General features: G+C 32.6%; 1 protein-coding gene across 4 annotated transcripts; it reads right to left on the bottom strand.

Annotated features, from left to right (window-relative positions):
- Positions 1-1813: 1813 nt before the first annotated feature.
- Positions 1814-10403, bottom strand: LOC132612624 (uncharacterized). 4 transcript variants are annotated; one of them, XM_060326727.1, is made up of 17 exons: positions 10266-10403; positions 8895-9029; positions 8573-8772; positions 7908-7984; positions 7732-7827; positions 7502-7625; positions 7348-7406; positions 7202-7267; positions 6619-6689; positions 6437-6533; positions 4261-4335; positions 4053-4151; positions 3373-3516; positions 3263-3292; positions 3116-3178; positions 2875-2952; positions 1814-2643 (listed from the first exon to the last, which is right to left on the bottom strand). In XM_060326727.1, the coding sequence occupies exons 2-17, from the start codon at positions 9011-9013 to the stop codon at positions 2557-2559; spliced, it is 1485 nt and encodes a 494-aa protein (XP_060182710.1). In that variant the 5' UTR covers positions 9014-9029; positions 10266-10403; the 3' UTR covers positions 1814-2556. The 4 variants fall into 4 exon arrangements, 3 of the variants coding, with proteins under 3 accessions (XP_060182710.1, XP_060182709.1, XP_060182711.1); XM_060326726.1 differs by lacking the exon at positions 10266-10403 and adding an exon at positions 9701-9816; XM_060326728.1 differs by lacking the exon at positions 10266-10403 and adding an exon at positions 9634-9657.
- Between the last annotated feature and the right edge of the window lie 6892 nt (positions 10404-17295).

Raw genomic sequence — 17295 nt, 5'->3', positions numbered from 1 at the left:
TACAGATTTACAGGACGACGCCTTTGCTCATTAGGATCTGCACGTACCAGCTTATTAATGAGCCCCATCTCATTCGGGGTTTAGACATTGTCTTTCTTTAATTAGTTTTGCATCAAAAGGTATGCTGGGGGCCTTGTCCCAGCAAGTATGTTACGTGTTTTTTAGACTCATGTTAGAGGTTTTATAGACAAGACAAGTGTCATGTTAGACTTCCAGAGTTGGTTAGCCGGTTTGGCTCATTTATGATATTGTCCGCATTCATGACTTAATCAAGTACTTATGTTTAATAGTATGACTTACTATGTTTTATAAAAGCTCATCATGCACTTCACGTTATATTTTCGCTCATGTATGCCTCATGATGATTCAGCAAGCCATGTGGTTCGCTCGGTCGCATGCAGTCAGGCACCGAGTGTCGTGTTACGCCCAGGTCATGGTTCGGGGCGTGACATACTTGTCCAGTATTCTAAAAATAAATTTTCACTTTTACTTGTCACTTTTAGTATATCAAGAAAAAACAATTTCTTTTTTCTTGTTTTACCCATAATATTAATTACACATTTCAAATTATTTTTCAAATTCATTAAAAATATTCACCAATTAATATGGGTATCATGATAAATTATACACTTCATTACTATTTTTTAGGGGGTGTACAAAGTTCATAGTGGACTAGTAAAAGTGAACAGAGGTAATAAGAAGTTTTAGAAGTTTTTAAACGAAATTAAGTAGGAAGTTTTAGAAGTTTTCATACGCATTGGTGAATTACGTGAATAGCCGGTGGATTACATGCATGTCCAATTTGTCGCATTAAAGAAGATAAGACTTTGTCAGATTTGGAGTATAGACTTTTTAGAGGGTGGCAACATGTAGTTTTTTGATTCAATAAAATTAATGGAAGTTGAAATTCTAGCAATCTCTTCAATTAATTGCACATTAATTACTCTTTATATTAAATGATAGGTCCTAAAGGTCTTTGGTTTTACTTTTTGACAGGTAGTTATTAAAAAATTGAGGCGTGCATATCTCCTAATATAAACTGAAAAGGATTGTTTTTGGATTAACTGGCATCACCTCAATAGCTTCAAAAAAAATTATAATTAAGTCCTTTCAAATAAAGCCGCATTGTTAAAACTCATCAAATGAAGCATTAATTTAAGAAATTAAGGTACTAACGTCTTTCTATATAGCATCATAAAACTTGACTAAGTGCCTCATTTGTCGATAGTAATTTTTGGACACGTATGTTGTTGGAAGTGGAGAGTGAAAAGACCAATACAGTAGAGAATGGTTACATAAAATCGAAATCCACTGATTCAGATATATTATTGACAAAGAAAGGTCTCACGTTTGGCACGTGTATACCTATGCTTACTGGCACAATGTGCAAAATTTTTATTGGCTTGTTCACTTGGTAGGCATCACTAGCCTTAATCCTTCTTTCTAGCTCTAGTTGTGTCAAAACAATACCCTAGTTGCAAGGAAAAAGTCTATAGAAGACTTTATCCTTGTTTCTTTCTCTTGTTTGAGACGAGTCATGAATCTAGAATAGTATGGCCTTTTACAGGGAAAGAAGTTGAGACAAAGTTGTCAATTATAGTGCTTGTTGGGGATTGAAAAAACTGTTTAAAAAATGTTTATGTTAAACATCAATGATAATGACAGCAAATGGGAGTGTTTAAGGAAAAAAGATTGAATACTAAATTTTAGTAATAATAATGCCTAGTTGCAAGGAGAATGACTTCGGTCCATACATGAGTGAAAAATGACTCATCGTACCAATCACAAACAAGGAAACTGAAACTAACCAAAATGAGGGGGGGAAAATGACTCTGTTCCAGCTTCACATTTCATTTTTTATTGGGAAGCAGTCCAAAACAATACAAAGATAAAATACATTGAAGAAACAGGACTAAAAGGAAACATTCTGTTTTTCACAAACAGATAATTTCCCAGAACTGCATAATATATTATCAGTCCACTTGTGTGATAACTTGAGTCTTTCTGGCTCTCAAACTATGCTATGGAAGTCTTGCTGAAAAAGGGAACCAAAATAGATCAAGATTGTCATACTTGCATATTTCACCTGATGGACTTTCGTCAAATAAAAAAATCAACCAACATGTTCAACAAACTTTCTTTTTCCTGATAATGGTAGTGTCCGAACAGCCGCACCTCAACTATTACATCATCGGGAATCTGTTACCTCCCACCAACACAAGTACAAGATAACTCAGCCTAACAATGTTGAAGCACATAAAAAGAGATCGCCTTACGTTTTTTGTAATCTCTGGTAAAATTTAGACCCTGGTCTCTGATACATGTTCAATGAAATTGTGTAGGTTATGTCCCAAAAAACACACACCTATCTTGATTCCACCAAACTCTTCACTTCCTCTTTCAATTGGTCCAGGCAATGTGCAGCAACAGTACCATGCTCATATGATATATTATGGGGAGCCAAAAACCACCCTACTAAACCGCAGATCAAAATTGACAGACTAGCTAACACTTTCACTATAGAATTCAACAAATACCTTGAAAACTACATTTACATTATGATTTGGGTGGCGACGGCCTTTTTTGAGCAACGTATTTCCCATATTTCTTCAACACGGCATCTTCTGACGCAATATCCCATAGCTGCAAATGAGAAGCAAAGACAATTTCTCAGCCCAAAAACACAAATACAAAAAAATAACTGGATTAGCTACGAACTTCGTAGCTAATAATCTGTTAGTAAATAGGATTAGCGACGGATTTTTCTGTTTAGCTACAGAATTTGTATGTCGCTAATTCCTGTTTTTTTTTTTTTTTTAATTAGTGACTAGAGCAGCAACAAATCAAAAAATTCAAAAAAGGAACACAACTCACCTGCAACTTCCCTTTAGAGCCACCAACAGCAAGCAAAAAGGGGCAATCATCTGAGAAGGATACAGAGAAGACAGCTCCCTGATAACAAAAATAAAATAAAAGGGTCGTCATGATAGTATTCCACTAATCAAAACGTATAAACAAACATCTAAAACCTTGTTTTCCTAACATGTTTAAGGACATATATGATGCATCAAACTTGAATATTCAAGAACCACAAAAACATTTGCAAATCACATACAGCTTTCGGATTCCTAGATGCAATGCAAGAAGGTTGATTGTTGGTCAAATCCCATAATTTAACCTGCAGCACAATAATTAAATTAATAACCAGTGGAATGAATCAAAACAAGGTAATAAGCAGCAAACAGAGACAAGAAGAAAGTACCATCTTGTCTGTGGAACCAGTTGCAAGAAGCTGCCCAAAATACAAGGGAAAGTGAGGAAAGGTAAATGTTAATAAGGATAAAGTGAAAAAAAGAAAAAGATTCCGCTTACATTTGGAACTAGAGGATTAAAGGACAACGAGGACGCTGCTTTATCATGAGCATGGATGGTGAAACTTGGCTTTGTCTCCGAAGTTGTACCAGAACTAGCAGCGCGGATGTCAAAACTAGTAACTGTACCATTCTCCAAGCTGACCTGAAAGTTTTAGGAAACTGTTGATCAGTCATTTCCTAATATCCAATACACATCAAGATTAAGATTCCTGACCTGACTTTAAAATGGATTTACTCATCCTTCAAAGAAACCATTTAGGTGTCATACAGTTATAGGGTACATAATTAGTGATTGGGCCAAGGGTAAACAGGATTATATGGCGGTTTGAATTTATGCAGTGTTTATTCTTCATTTTAGTCCCCATAGACCTGGAGGCAGATAAATACTTCCTAATTTTCTGCATTAAATAATACGTGTCGATTTTCAACAAGCAAAAAACAAAACTAATATGCACATGGGAAAAGTAAACTAATTGCCAAACTTAATTTCAAAATCATTCAAACCCCAACCATAGTATATTTACCGAACCATCCAACACAATCCCATCCATCCTCAGTTCCCATACTAATGGTCCCCATGTTAAGAAAATCATTAACTGTCTCCCAACTACCGATTCCCATATCAGAATCAAACGTACCAAACAAACAAAGCCTTAACATAGCAAACAAAGAACTGACCACAAACGAATGCTCAGAATGTGGATCCCAAGCCAAGCTTTCAACATCAGCGGCAACTGGAAACTTAAATCCACTGTGAGAAGGTTTCCTACCGTCCTTCTGCAAGATATTTGAAAGTTGAATTAGCATCTTAAAGTAAGAAACTAATCTACAGTCCTAGCTTTCCAAAACAAAAAGTAAAAAGGAAAAAGGGGAATTGTTTTATCACCAAGCAAACTGTATGATCGAATGACCCGCTCAGAAGAATCTGTGGTGCAAATGGATTCCATGCAACTGCTTGAACCTGCCAAACATAGCAAGATGATGAATCTGCTTCTTTCATAATTTAGCAAGCTGGACACTAATGGTCTATAAGTAATTCAATTTTCATCAGTTAGATTTCAAAACTCTAGCAAAGACTAGATATATCAACTTTACCTAGGTTATTATTGGGTTTTTTCTTCTTTTTTTTTTTTTTTTTGACAAGGTAAAAGTAAGGTTATTGGGGCTTCCGATACAAAAGATGAAATGTCTAGGGATATTAGCACTTTTGATCCCTAAATTATTGATAGATTCAGCTTTCGGTCCTTGCGTTACATGACTAAGCATATTCATCCTTCAATTAATAAAAATGTGTCTTTGGTCCCTTCATTTAGAAAATATGTTATATTTGACTATTTACATTACATTTTTTCTTTTTTTTAATAATGAGAACAGTTTCATTGCACTTGCTGCCTATATCTGGGAACCAGTATTTTAGAGTGACAAAAGAAAAACAAAACAATACACTAGTTACTAGTATTACCGAAGCAAAGCGCGTAGTATAAGGAATACTGTGCTTGTCTGGTTGCTCCATGTGACATATTTCATTGCCTCCACTTTGGCATTAAAGTCTCCTACTTTGCTTCCTTTCCTCTTTTCACACACACTAAAAAGTCCTACATATTTCTATACCATTCTCCCCTCCCCCAATGCCCACACAACTTTTTATCATCTTGTCTAAAATTCAGATCCAATTGAGGCTTTAAATCTTGGAGAGAAGCCTCATTAGATCTTCAGATCAAAAGAGAGTCATAGATTTCAGTACATATGGCTCCACTTACACACTCTTGCAGCTTTACTACAGTACTTTTAGTACTCTGTCTTGTTTTTGTATCATTCACTCTTTCATTCATTCCTTCCAAGAACCAAACCAAACTCATCAAATCAACCACTACCTCTTCCAAGAATCAAACCAAGCATATCAAGACTTCTTCTTCTTCTTCTTCTAGCTTTGGTTCTACCAAGAACCAAACAAAGCTTTCAAAATCAAAACTTCCCTTTTCTGATTCGCAAACCAAGAATAAAACAAAGCTTGTCAAGCCTAGTTCCAATCCTAGTACTAACATTACCAAATCAGATAAACTTACCTTCAAACCCCAGCTCCAAAAGAAGCTCAATCCCACTCCCTCCAAGTCCTCAAATTCAACCAAATCACTTCTTCCACCACCAAGAAATCCTCAGATCTAACCAAACATATCTCAACCGCTTCTCCCAAGAACAAAATAACCAAAGCCACTAAACCCCAAGTAGAAAAAGGCCTCAGTAGTGAGTCCAAATCCAAAACCCCAAATAAAAACCAGCCCACTAAAAAAACAGCCAAATCCACTAAACCCCAACTGGAAAAAAAAGACACCAATGAGTCCAAATCCAAAACACCAACTAGTAAAAACCAGCCCATAGAGAAGAAAGCAAAGACACAACAAACAACAACAAAAAAATCACAAACAGCTGGCTTGAAGATGACGAATATGACTTTATTTCTGGATTTACAGATTTACACTTTTACCAGATTTGGAAAAAAATTCTATAACCTCAAAGGTTTACCTCAACAAAGCAAACAAAGAAATCACAAGGTTTCTTCAAACCTTATGTAGGTAACAAATATGCACCAACAATAGCCTCTATAATCTCATTTGCATTCATTTTAATCCCTCTCATCCTTGTTTCACTCATTTTCAATAAAATTAAAGCCTATTTTTCTCTCCAAAAGCTCTTAATTTTCATCCAAGTATACCTCTCCATTTACTTCTCAATCCTTTGCCTTTCCTCTTTAATCACTGGCTAAGAACCACTAAAGTTTTTCTATGCAACTGCACAATCCACTTACATATGCTTACAAGTGTTGCAAACTCTAGCATATTATTTACATTACATAATTATATTGCCGTCATATATAAAGTAACAATACAAATATAACATATCACATGAGTAATTGAGTGTTGAAACAGTTAATAATTATGTTAAATTTTTGAATATTCACAAACAAATGGATCAAAACTTCAATTAATTGAAGGTTTAATGTGCTTAAGTCAGGTAATATTAACCAAAATGTTTAAAGAAATGCTAATTTTTTTGAATTCTACCTTGTCAGTATGGTCCTTCAAAGTGAGATTACAAGCTTCGGTAGTCACGTCCCAAACCTTGACTGTATGATCAGCACTAGCACTGGCAAGTATATTCCTGCACTGATTGTTGAATAAGACAAACTCTGAAGTTTGACAAACACTAGCAAACATCAAACGCTCAGTCAATCAAAAGTCTATACCTATATTCCTGGTTCCAAGAAAGACCAAGTACTGAATCTGAATGGCTATCCTTTTTGTATTTGATAGATTTCTGCAAGAGGAAAAATTGCAAACTAAGTAAATGGAGCATAAAAGTAAGTTTTCTCAGACAATTATCAAATACTCAGTAAAGACCATCCACCATGCAAATGATAATAATTGGCAAACTGATTGTTTCCCTTCTTCAATTCTTAAAGAGTAAGGTCCTAAAACTTGTTGGAGGTGGGGAAGGGATTTTCAGCATTGGTATTTCTACGGGGTAGAATGTGGAATAAGAATATGAATATTAGCTAAACCTGAATTAAAATAACAAAATTATCCTCGTCACTTTAGACTTAAAACCTTTCTTGTTCCTAAATACACAACAAATAATCACAACATTGTAATTCCACCATTATCATCCTCGCATTACTAATCTTTGCATAACTAATGAAAATCATTGACTGATTTTCTACCTTTAACATCTAGGGAAAATTTCAGCTGGACAAGCTGACCTTGCATACAAGAGCATTCCAAATAAAAATTGGATCAAAGACAGTAGAAAGGTCAAATTGCTTAATTTACCTTTTTACCCTTTTTCTTTATATCAGCAATGCCACCTAAAATAACAGATGGTTGCACCTCATCCATCTACAGAGAAAGAAGATAGGGAGATACAATCAGTAGTGACTCACGAGCTAGTTCATAAAGATCAGTGTGGAGTCACTTACGATGTCCATATCCCAAATTTCTATTGCTGGTTCCATTGAGCCCACAGCTATGAAGTTACCTATCAACAAGTTAATTCGTTTATTGACATGAGCAAATAAGAAATTACTTTTAAAGTAAGAGAAAATACTTCAGCAGCATAAAGCTCAACCATACCTTTCTCACCGCCTTTAACAGGGCAATCGAGCCATGCTGTGCAGAGAGGAAAGGCAGGTATAATATTACAATGGTGAACATACATGTTTGTTTCACCATCTGATGAAACTTCCAAAATCCATATCTGTTGGCACGGATCAGAGTCACAAATTAAAGGGTGGCTTAAAGAAAATTAAAAGGGCAATACAGATGGAAGTATTATTAAGTCGTGAAGTAAGTTTTTTACTTGCCTCAAGCTGACTGACATCATCCTCATTGCTTGCACAAACTATAACAGAATCATCAGGTCTTATTATCATGTCGTCATCATCTTCAGAGTCATTGTCCTGAAAGGAGAATTCTTCTCAGTCAGCAATAATTGAACGGTCACAACATGATGGAACAACAACCTGATCATACTGCAAACCTTATCCTTGAGATATGGGTCCATGTCATTACTTGGGTAGTACAAGTCTTTAAGTCCTGAACCGAAAAGCTCAATGCCTGACCATGCCAAACACATGCAAAGAGAGAAATGCAAACTAAATTAAAATCCATTCAAATATAACATTTTAGAATTAACTTTAGGAACAATTTTCAAAATAAAAACAGATAAATCACAGTGCAGACCATAGTTTTATTCAAAGCTTGAGGTGTTTGGCCAAACTTTTAGGAGAAGAAAAAATGTTTTTGAGTATAAACAAAAGCTGTTTTTGAGAAGCTAAAAAAAGTAGCTTCTCCCCAAAAGTGCTTCTTTTGAAAGCACTTTTGAGAAAATACACATGGAAGAACTTTTTAAAAAGCTTGGCCAAACACTAATTGCTGCTCAAAAATGTTTTTCAAATTGATTAGCCAAACACAAACTGCTTCTCACCAAAAGTACTTTCTTGAAAAGCACTTTTGAAAAAAGAACTTCTCAAAATAAGTTGATTTTAGAAGCTTGGCATATAAGCCAGGCATGGGGAAAACGAGTATGAAAATTTTTTATCTTATCGAAAAGAGTTGATTATGAAAAATACTGCCAGTTCATCAGAGATATAAATAACAAAGAAACAAAAACTGTGTTCAACACAAATCAACATATTAAGTTACCGTCCTCCTCGTCATCATAGTTGTCCATGTCCAATTCCTTTAAACCATCTGTTATGTCATCAGTTCCTACAGAACCAACTTTTGTTGCCTTTCCAAGTGCATCAGCAGCAGCTAACGCAACAGCAATTTCATCATCCTCATTTTCCTTGGATTCATCAACATTCATTTCTTCTTCAGCTTCCTCATCGTCACTATTTTCACTGGAAGGGAAATGAAGAAACAGACTTTCAAGAGTAAGGCAAAGCAAAGATTACACAGCTAGGGCTGGCAAAATGGTTAAAATTAAAGCACCACCGTTGGGAAAAAATCAAAATAATAATACCGTTTATCAAGAAGACCACTCTTCAGAATCTCCTCAATTTCCTCTTTTGAAGGGGGCTCAGCCTCAGCTGGTACCGACTTTGCAACCCCTTTGGGAATCCACGAAATAGCTGCTATCATTTTTATACTGGTTTATCTACATCCACAAGTAAAGAACCCATTATGAGAAGAGATCAACAACCAATATTAGAATAATCAAAGGAAGGAATTACCAAAAAAAACCAAACTTTTCACAAGAAACCTGTTCAGCTAGCTAAAGCATGACCACAAAAAAATCGATAACAATTTAGTCAAAAAGGTAGAGACAAAATGTTGGAAAAAAACCCATCAAAACACAGGAAATTGATACGATCATGTTCTATAACTTAGCTTCCATATCCTAATAACAGGAAATCAGCAGATATTTACCGTACAAAAGAAAATCTTCCTAGAAATAATACATTCAACCGAAAGCGAGAAGCATATAAAAGGCGACAATGAGCCCTAAAAAATATGAAAATAACCAAAAAACTACCAAATTTGAACCCTAGCAGCTATGTTCAGGAAAACCAAAACTATAAATAAGAACATCAATACAATTGAAACAAAACATTGCAAATATTTCTATATGTATAAGCAAAGATAACTAAAACCCGTCAATATAAAAAATAAAACACCCTTAGCAACAAATAAGTATAATTAACAGAACTATCAGAAACAAAAGATTACAATATTTGCTATATAAATAAGAAAATTCAAACCAATTTTTTTCGACCGACTATCATAATATAAAAAACTGATTTTATTTAGTAAAGATAGCTATAGTACCTGAGTATTCAGTCCGGCGGCAGCTATGTTTGCTAGAAATAAAACAAGTTTGTTAGAACAATTGATCTCAATAATTCGGGGCGGGCTGTGAAAGATTTTGGGCCTTGTGCTAGGATAGGTGCACGTTTTGACATCCAAATGGGCTGATTGGCAGAAATGCCCCTAATTTGAGGTGGTCTTTAATTTTTACCCGGAAAAAAAAATTAAAAGACCAGCACAAAAGCAAATGACCTGGCAGACCAGCCCATTTGAAGGCCCAATCGTGTTTGTCTTCCATACAAGTAATTGCACGGTTTGATCTTCTTCCATACAAGAAGCAAATCACAGCATGTAGCAATGGCATACACTCTATTTCAAGATTCCACCATGTAAAAACTACTCATAAAACTAATAAACTTTAAATTTTTATTCATCCCAAATTATAAATCAGAAGATTCAAGAACATAACACATCTATAAATCCAAATGGACATTCACACACACACACAAAAATCTATTCATATCAGATTTAAACTGTATAAAAATTAATAAAAACTCAAGAAAGTATGGTTTAATGTGATAATTACCAGTGGATTTAGGATGCTTTTGTGGGTGCCTCTTTTGTTTGCCCTAAAAACTTAGAAAAAAGAGGCAATAAGCTAAGTGAAAGCAAATATTATGTGTTACCAGGGTTCACTCCAACTGGTCCTTTATTTTTATTGTTTCTTAAATTTTAATAGTAACTTAAATTAAAAAACATGGTAAGAATTAGAGCCCGTTTGGATGGGGACCATAATTTATGGCTGGTTTTTGGGTAATTTTTGTTATTTTAGCTTAAAAGTAAATGTTTTAAAATAATTTTTATATTACTCAAATATTATAAAAGTGCTTAAAAGTTATTTTAACTTAAAATCACCTGAAATAAGTCAATCCAAACAGACTCTTGGAAAACCAATACAACAATACTATAAATTCAGTCGTAGACGATAGACAAGTAAATTCAGTCGGTAGTCATTCAACTTTGACTTTATCACATAAAAGTTACTTTCCTATTTTTTCTTTTTTACGTAAAGTCATCTAACTTAAAATTTATCATACAAAAAATATTTTTCTATTTTTTGTTACATAAAAGTCATTCAATTTCAGTAAGTTAATGAAAAAGTATGACATATCACTCCAAAATACTAATTAATGAAAATTATTACAAAAAAAATCAAAATAAGAAAATTAATCATAAATCATAAACCACAACGGAGATTAGTGAAAGAAACATGGAGAGAGATTTATGAAATTAAAAAGTATTTTTTGTGCTATAAACTTTAAGTTAGATGATTTTTTGTGACTAAAATTAGAAACGTGACTTTTGTATGATAAACAAAAAGTTGGATATCGGCCATCGGTAAGGATTGTGGGAATCAAAGTGGATCATATGCTTAAATCTAATAGGAGGATGAGAAAAAACAGAAATAGCTATTGTAAAATTGATTGACTATCTTTTACAAGTCGATAAACATAAAATTTTATGTTGAAGAAAATAAATTAGTTGAAATTGATTCCTCATATAAACATTTCATCATGGAAACTATTATGAAGTTAGACAAAATAGCGGCAATGAGAGGGCTTGATTTGTTTAAAAAATATATATTATATCTTACTTTCGTGATCAATCTAAATTTGTTTTAAATAAATAACAAAAATATTCTTAAAATTGAAAGATATCTTATGATGTAATTTTATTTAGTAACAATTTTCAACACTTTTATATTGTTAAATGACAATAAATGAATATATGGTCACTTGATCCTTAACATTGGTTATCTTAATCATAAATGGTTTCCATTGGGGAAAAGGAAGAAAATATACCTACCAAGAACATCATTCAAAAGAATACTCAGTGGATATAATTTTATAAAATAGCAACATTTTTATACTTTATTAAATAAGTGTATGTAATTATAAATAATATTACCTAATATTTGTTTACGAAGATTAAGCTAGATGGGGAATAACGTGCAGTTGCACGTTTATAGAAACTAGTAATAATAAATTTACAAAACATAATGGATTTTCATTTTCCATACTTTTTTATTTTTTATTATAACTTTTTTTCTCTCAAGGTCTAAAAAATCCACTCAACCTTTTGTGTATGAAAAATGGACGAAATGTGTATATGTGAGCAAAAATTTTAATACAATTTTTATACACAAAATTTTGAACGAACTTTTTAAGACTTGAGCTAGATATACACATTTCATACACAAAATTTTGAGCGATTTTTTAAGCCTTAAATATTGTATAATGTTGTTGTAGTTGTATTAATTTTTTGGAAACATAACTTGAACTTTATACACGAAAGATGTGAGCGAAATTCTAAGTCTCGAGCGAAATATACATATTTCATACCATTTTCAAACACAATTTTGAGCAAATTTTTTAAACCTTGAACCAGATATACACATTTGATACATTTTCATACACAATTTTGAGCAAATTTTTTAAACCTTGAACCAGATATACACATTTGATACATTTTCATACACAAAATTTTGAGAAAACTTTTTAAGCTTGGAGCGAGATATACACATTTTATACATTTTTCATACACCAAATATTGAGCGATTTTTTTAGCCATAAGCGGGAATTAAAAAAAAAAAAAAAATAGGAGCGAAAATTATATATTTTGTATGAAATATATAGTTATGTTTTGTAAAATGAAAGGTTCTGTTATGTTTTGTAAAATAAAAGGTTCTGTTATATTTTGTAAATATTTTTCTTATTATGTACATATAGGTCAATCGCCCTATTTTTTTATCTAGATAAAGCCCATCTATTTCCTTCAATTTCCCCTTAGTTTTTGCTCTATATATATTTTTCTGTTAAAAAAAAAATCATTTCATCAATTAATTACATTTTGTATCAGTATTTCTCTCCTCTTATTATATACAGTCCTAACATGTCCACTTATTACTTTTAATTAAATAGGTCAGTTTCTATGCACCGCCAGTGTAAATTTATTTTCTAAAGGACATTCATAATAATTGCGTCAAGGATTGGAATTAGCTAAGAGACACAATACATAAGCCCCGTCATTTTTATTTTATTTTAAATAGTATTGAAAAGAAAATAAAACTTAAAATAGAGAAAAAATTAAAACCGAAAGAAAATACAAAAGAATTTATAAAACAGAAGCAGGAAATTTAAATATCATTCAAATATCTAAGTAGAAGAACTTCGCATTTTGCACGTGACAAAATACCAAGTCATCAAATTCTAAATAGTATGATTAATTTTTATATTGTATAAGATTGTAGTCGAACTCGCACAATTCCATCATGATGGAGATGTCATGGTCTAGTTATCCTTAAACTTTCGTGCTTGACGGAGAAAATAGAAACAAAAATCTGGCCCTCACCTCGTATTTTGTTCCGGATTAAGACCTCTCGCAAGTTAGGTAAGTTTAAAACAAGATATTATGACATTTATTATGACATTTTATTTGTTCCTTAAGGTCGATTGAGTAAATTTCATTCAAGAGGTTGTCACTCCTATATCGTTAGTCAGAGGTCTCGGATTCGAGCTCTGCATATGGAGTCGACTTTATTAGGAAGCGCTCTACCTCCCAATATGAAATTTTCTAGCATGAATCTAAATTTATTCGAATTCCAATATGAGTACCGGACATTGAGTGGGAAAAAAAATCATTCATGACTAGTCACAATTTTACCTTTTTGAACCATTCATTGGTATGAAACTTATTTTGTTCCATCGTCCATGATCTTGCCATTCTCTATAATTGAATACAAAATATGCGGTTGCTCTTCAAAGAATTCTCGCTTTAATTATCATCCATTAATTTGGTCCCCAACACATCCATTACCTGGCTATTTACTTTTGCTTCTCTAGTTGTGCTGCTTTTTTCTTTTCTTAGCACTCTATTTTTTATACACCCAAAAGCTGGTTTCATAGATTTGGAAACCCATTTGCTAGCTCATTCAAAGAGGAATATTAGATAAACCTGTCAATCAAGTGGGATAGAATTTGGATAATATTTTTAAGTTTTCCATTCGGCATTCAGTATTTGTTTTGGTACTGCGAGTAATTCCGTAAGGTTTATTAGAGGAAGAAGACGTTATCTGTCAAGTTTTTTTTTTTTAAAATTTTATTTTCAAAGCTCGAATTTGAAACCTCTAATTAAAAATAGAAGGATATTGTGCATTTCATCACAAGCCAGAAACTCAAATTAAATGATCTCTTATGAGGTCCCTATTGGTCTTATGTGTACTATACGCCTTGTGAGTGCGATTGGATCTATGAAGAAAGTCGCTCAAATGTTTTCCTAACCCAGCCTAGAAACGGACCGGAGGAAACAACATGAGAAATGTTCGCTTCTTGGTGGTGAATTTGCGTAATGATTGTTAATTCGATTAATGAATTCGGATAATGACTGTTAATTTAATTATATGTCAAAAGTCTTCTTAAATTTCACGTAGAAACCGTTGTATAAATCGAAACTAAAAGAATATTAGTTACTTACCCAAAAACCTACTTAATCTCAAGTATTTGTACATAATTTTTTTCTCTGCACACATTTCAACCTTATTTTTTTCTCTCTCTTGATTGTTGATTGGCAGCTGATGACTTGATCATAACTTTTTGGTGGAAAAGAAATTATCTCAACATGTAACCTAAAAGTAAATGAAAAAAGTAAGATTATATATAAGATTTGACTAAGACTTTTGTGTACTAGCTAAAGGTTAAAGCAAATAGCTAGCCAAGCGAGTAAGAGGTAGTTTGGTACAATGAATAAGGAAAAATAGTTTTGAGATAAAATTTATTATCGCCTTATATTTTGTTTGGTTACTAATGCTGTGATAAGTTATTGAGATAAGTTATTTCTGACAGAGGGTGAAATAACAATTCCAGGATTAATTATCTTAAGATAAAACACTGAAAATGATAAAATAGCCCTGAGATCCCTCAAATTCTTTTTCTATTAAATAAGGTGGAGGCTATTTTTGTAAACAAACAACTTTTTCTTAGAGATTACGCAATGCATGTTAATTTTAATACAACAAACCAATCAATCAATAAGAAATAATACGAGGATAACTAATCCCAACATAACTATTCCCAGTATAATTAATCTCAACATAACTAATCCCAACATAACTTATCTTCAAACCAAACGACCCCTAAGGGAAGGACCATCAACGCTCGTGTTCGGATGGATATGATTTTTATATTCTTAATAATTAGAACTTCAAGCCCAAACTATGAGGTGGGAAAAAAATCCCTTTCATAAATTTACAAGCAGGGGCGGATCCACATTCAAGTGAGGGTGTTCACCCGAACACCCTCGGCAAAAAATTACAGTGTATATATAGGGTAAATTTTCTGTATTTATGTGCATATATTAACTTTTGAACACCCTCAGCAAAAAATTACAGTGTATATTTAGCTTCTTCTTTTTTCCGAACACCCTGAATGAAAATCCTGGATCCGTCACTGTTTACAAGGCGCGAATTCAGATAAGTCGGACCCCAATACAGATATTGTATGCTGAGTAGGAAAAAAAAAAAGTAAGAGAAGAGAATATGTGCTCAACGTGATTGGTCAGAGTATGACATTCAATGAATTTGTTTCTTGTAATTATCATCACCAATTCATCATCCTCCCAAGATAAAATATAACTTCAACAAAAGCTTGTAAAAAGTTGGCATCTGATGCCTTCTTCATTCTTCTTCCTCCTCCGTAGGCCAGTGAATATAAAGAGAACAAAAATTTATATTGTTAAACTACACCATTCAAATTGGTCCATATATAAGGGCAAATCTATCTTTTTGACAGGATGTGATTGCATGCACCTACTATTTTCTACTAGAGTTATAGCTATAGTGATACTCTATCTATAGTCTATGCTTTATCACCAGAATTTTGAATTTCACGTGATAGTTATTGGTGTATTATTTTTTTTAAACAAAAATATAAGGGTCAAAAGTGTATTGATTAGGACTTTGGGGCGATATTATGTAGGACGCTTAATTAACTTCTCTTGAATATAGTAATATTATTTTTTCACTAAAGCATTCTTTTACTATATACACTTTGTGAAAATCATCTAATTCAAGGTTCAGTATTAAAAAAAATTATCTATGTAATTTGTCCTTAATCTGACGATAAATAGTATATAGTTAACAATTCTTTTTATAATCCATTGCTAATTCATCGGTAAATAAAATAAGCATTAGATTTTTGTTGTTTAGCGACATAAGTTATCAGTCACCATTTTTTTTTGGCTCCCACAATATCATGCTAGACTTTATTTGGATCGTTTATGATATACTTATACAGTACTCGTAGAACGAATGACTCAATCTTTACACTTTACATTGAAAGAGTCTTACGGCATTTTCTTCCAATTGTAACCTTTCTTTAATTTACGTACGTACAAATACAATGCGATGTGGCGATGTGACAATATGGTTCATATTGCTTTTCTGTTGCCTGGCCAAATTTTGCAAGATAGTTGACACTCGACATCTAAATAATACTTAACAAGAAGTTGTATTTTAAAAGTAACGATTTGCTACATATACCAAAGTACCAAACCAATGCTGGCTTTCTTGTCAGTTTTAATATATTAATAATTAATTAGCTAGTCTTGTCTTTAGTACTAAGAATATTTTTTAACTTTTGTGCTTTGGTTACCACTTCGGTTAGCCGCGAACTTTTTGTGTTTATGCATATAAATGCATGTATTTTTTGATAATACCAACCTTGATATATGCATTATAGTATTTTATTTTTTACTTATTTTTTATTATATACTTGGTCTAGATAACCGAGCAATTTACCAGAGAATCATCATAATATAATGTCATAAAACTACTCACATGACACCGAACCAATGGGTACTACAATAGTTGTGCTCTACAATAGTTGTGCTTGTCATTTAAATAGTATAGATGTTTTAACAGTTTAACTTTCGTGCATTGACAATGTATAAGTTTTTATACCATTAGATTCCTAAAAAGCTACAAATAACACAATATAGGTAATTGTCTACAACAACTCTGATTCAGTAACATAAAAAATTAAACCAAGCAGCCTGCTATGACATATTAAGATACGCTGATAGTATAAAATAATATATGTATATAGGTTAATACCTATTTTAAAACATAATACTTTTAGATTTTGTCACTAATTTTCGATTTTTTCTTTGGAATATCGCTTTTAATGGTGAGGAGTGACCTTGAATTTATTGACTATAAAGTCCCTTTCATTTAAGTCTTTTCAGATTGAGTAAACTAGATATTCTTATTTTTTTCAATTATTTTTCCTGTATCTAACTTGTCAAACAGAAAATAAATTTCATCATCACAACCATCATCCACATATTTATTTACTATTCTTTGAAGGTTCATCACATCTAAATTTGAAGAATCATTTGGCCAACTTGGATGAAATTAAAATGCGGAGGAAGTGATGTGAGGATTAGTAGTTGCTAATTGTCAACGATTGATTTCTTAATTAACACATAATTTCAATGATAATGAGAATACTGATTACTAGTAATGATTTAGTTTTGCTAAAAATTCAACTCTAGTAGTTGTC

This window comes from Lycium barbarum, chromosome 10 (assembly GCF_019175385.1).
Source record: "Lycium barbarum isolate Lr01 chromosome 10, ASM1917538v2, whole genome shotgun sequence".
Lineage (NCBI taxonomy): Eukaryota > Viridiplantae > Streptophyta > Magnoliopsida > Solanales > Solanaceae > Lycium > Lycium barbarum.
The sequence above is the reverse complement of the archived record's forward strand: the minus strand, read 5'-3'. Positions and strand labels throughout refer to the sequence as shown.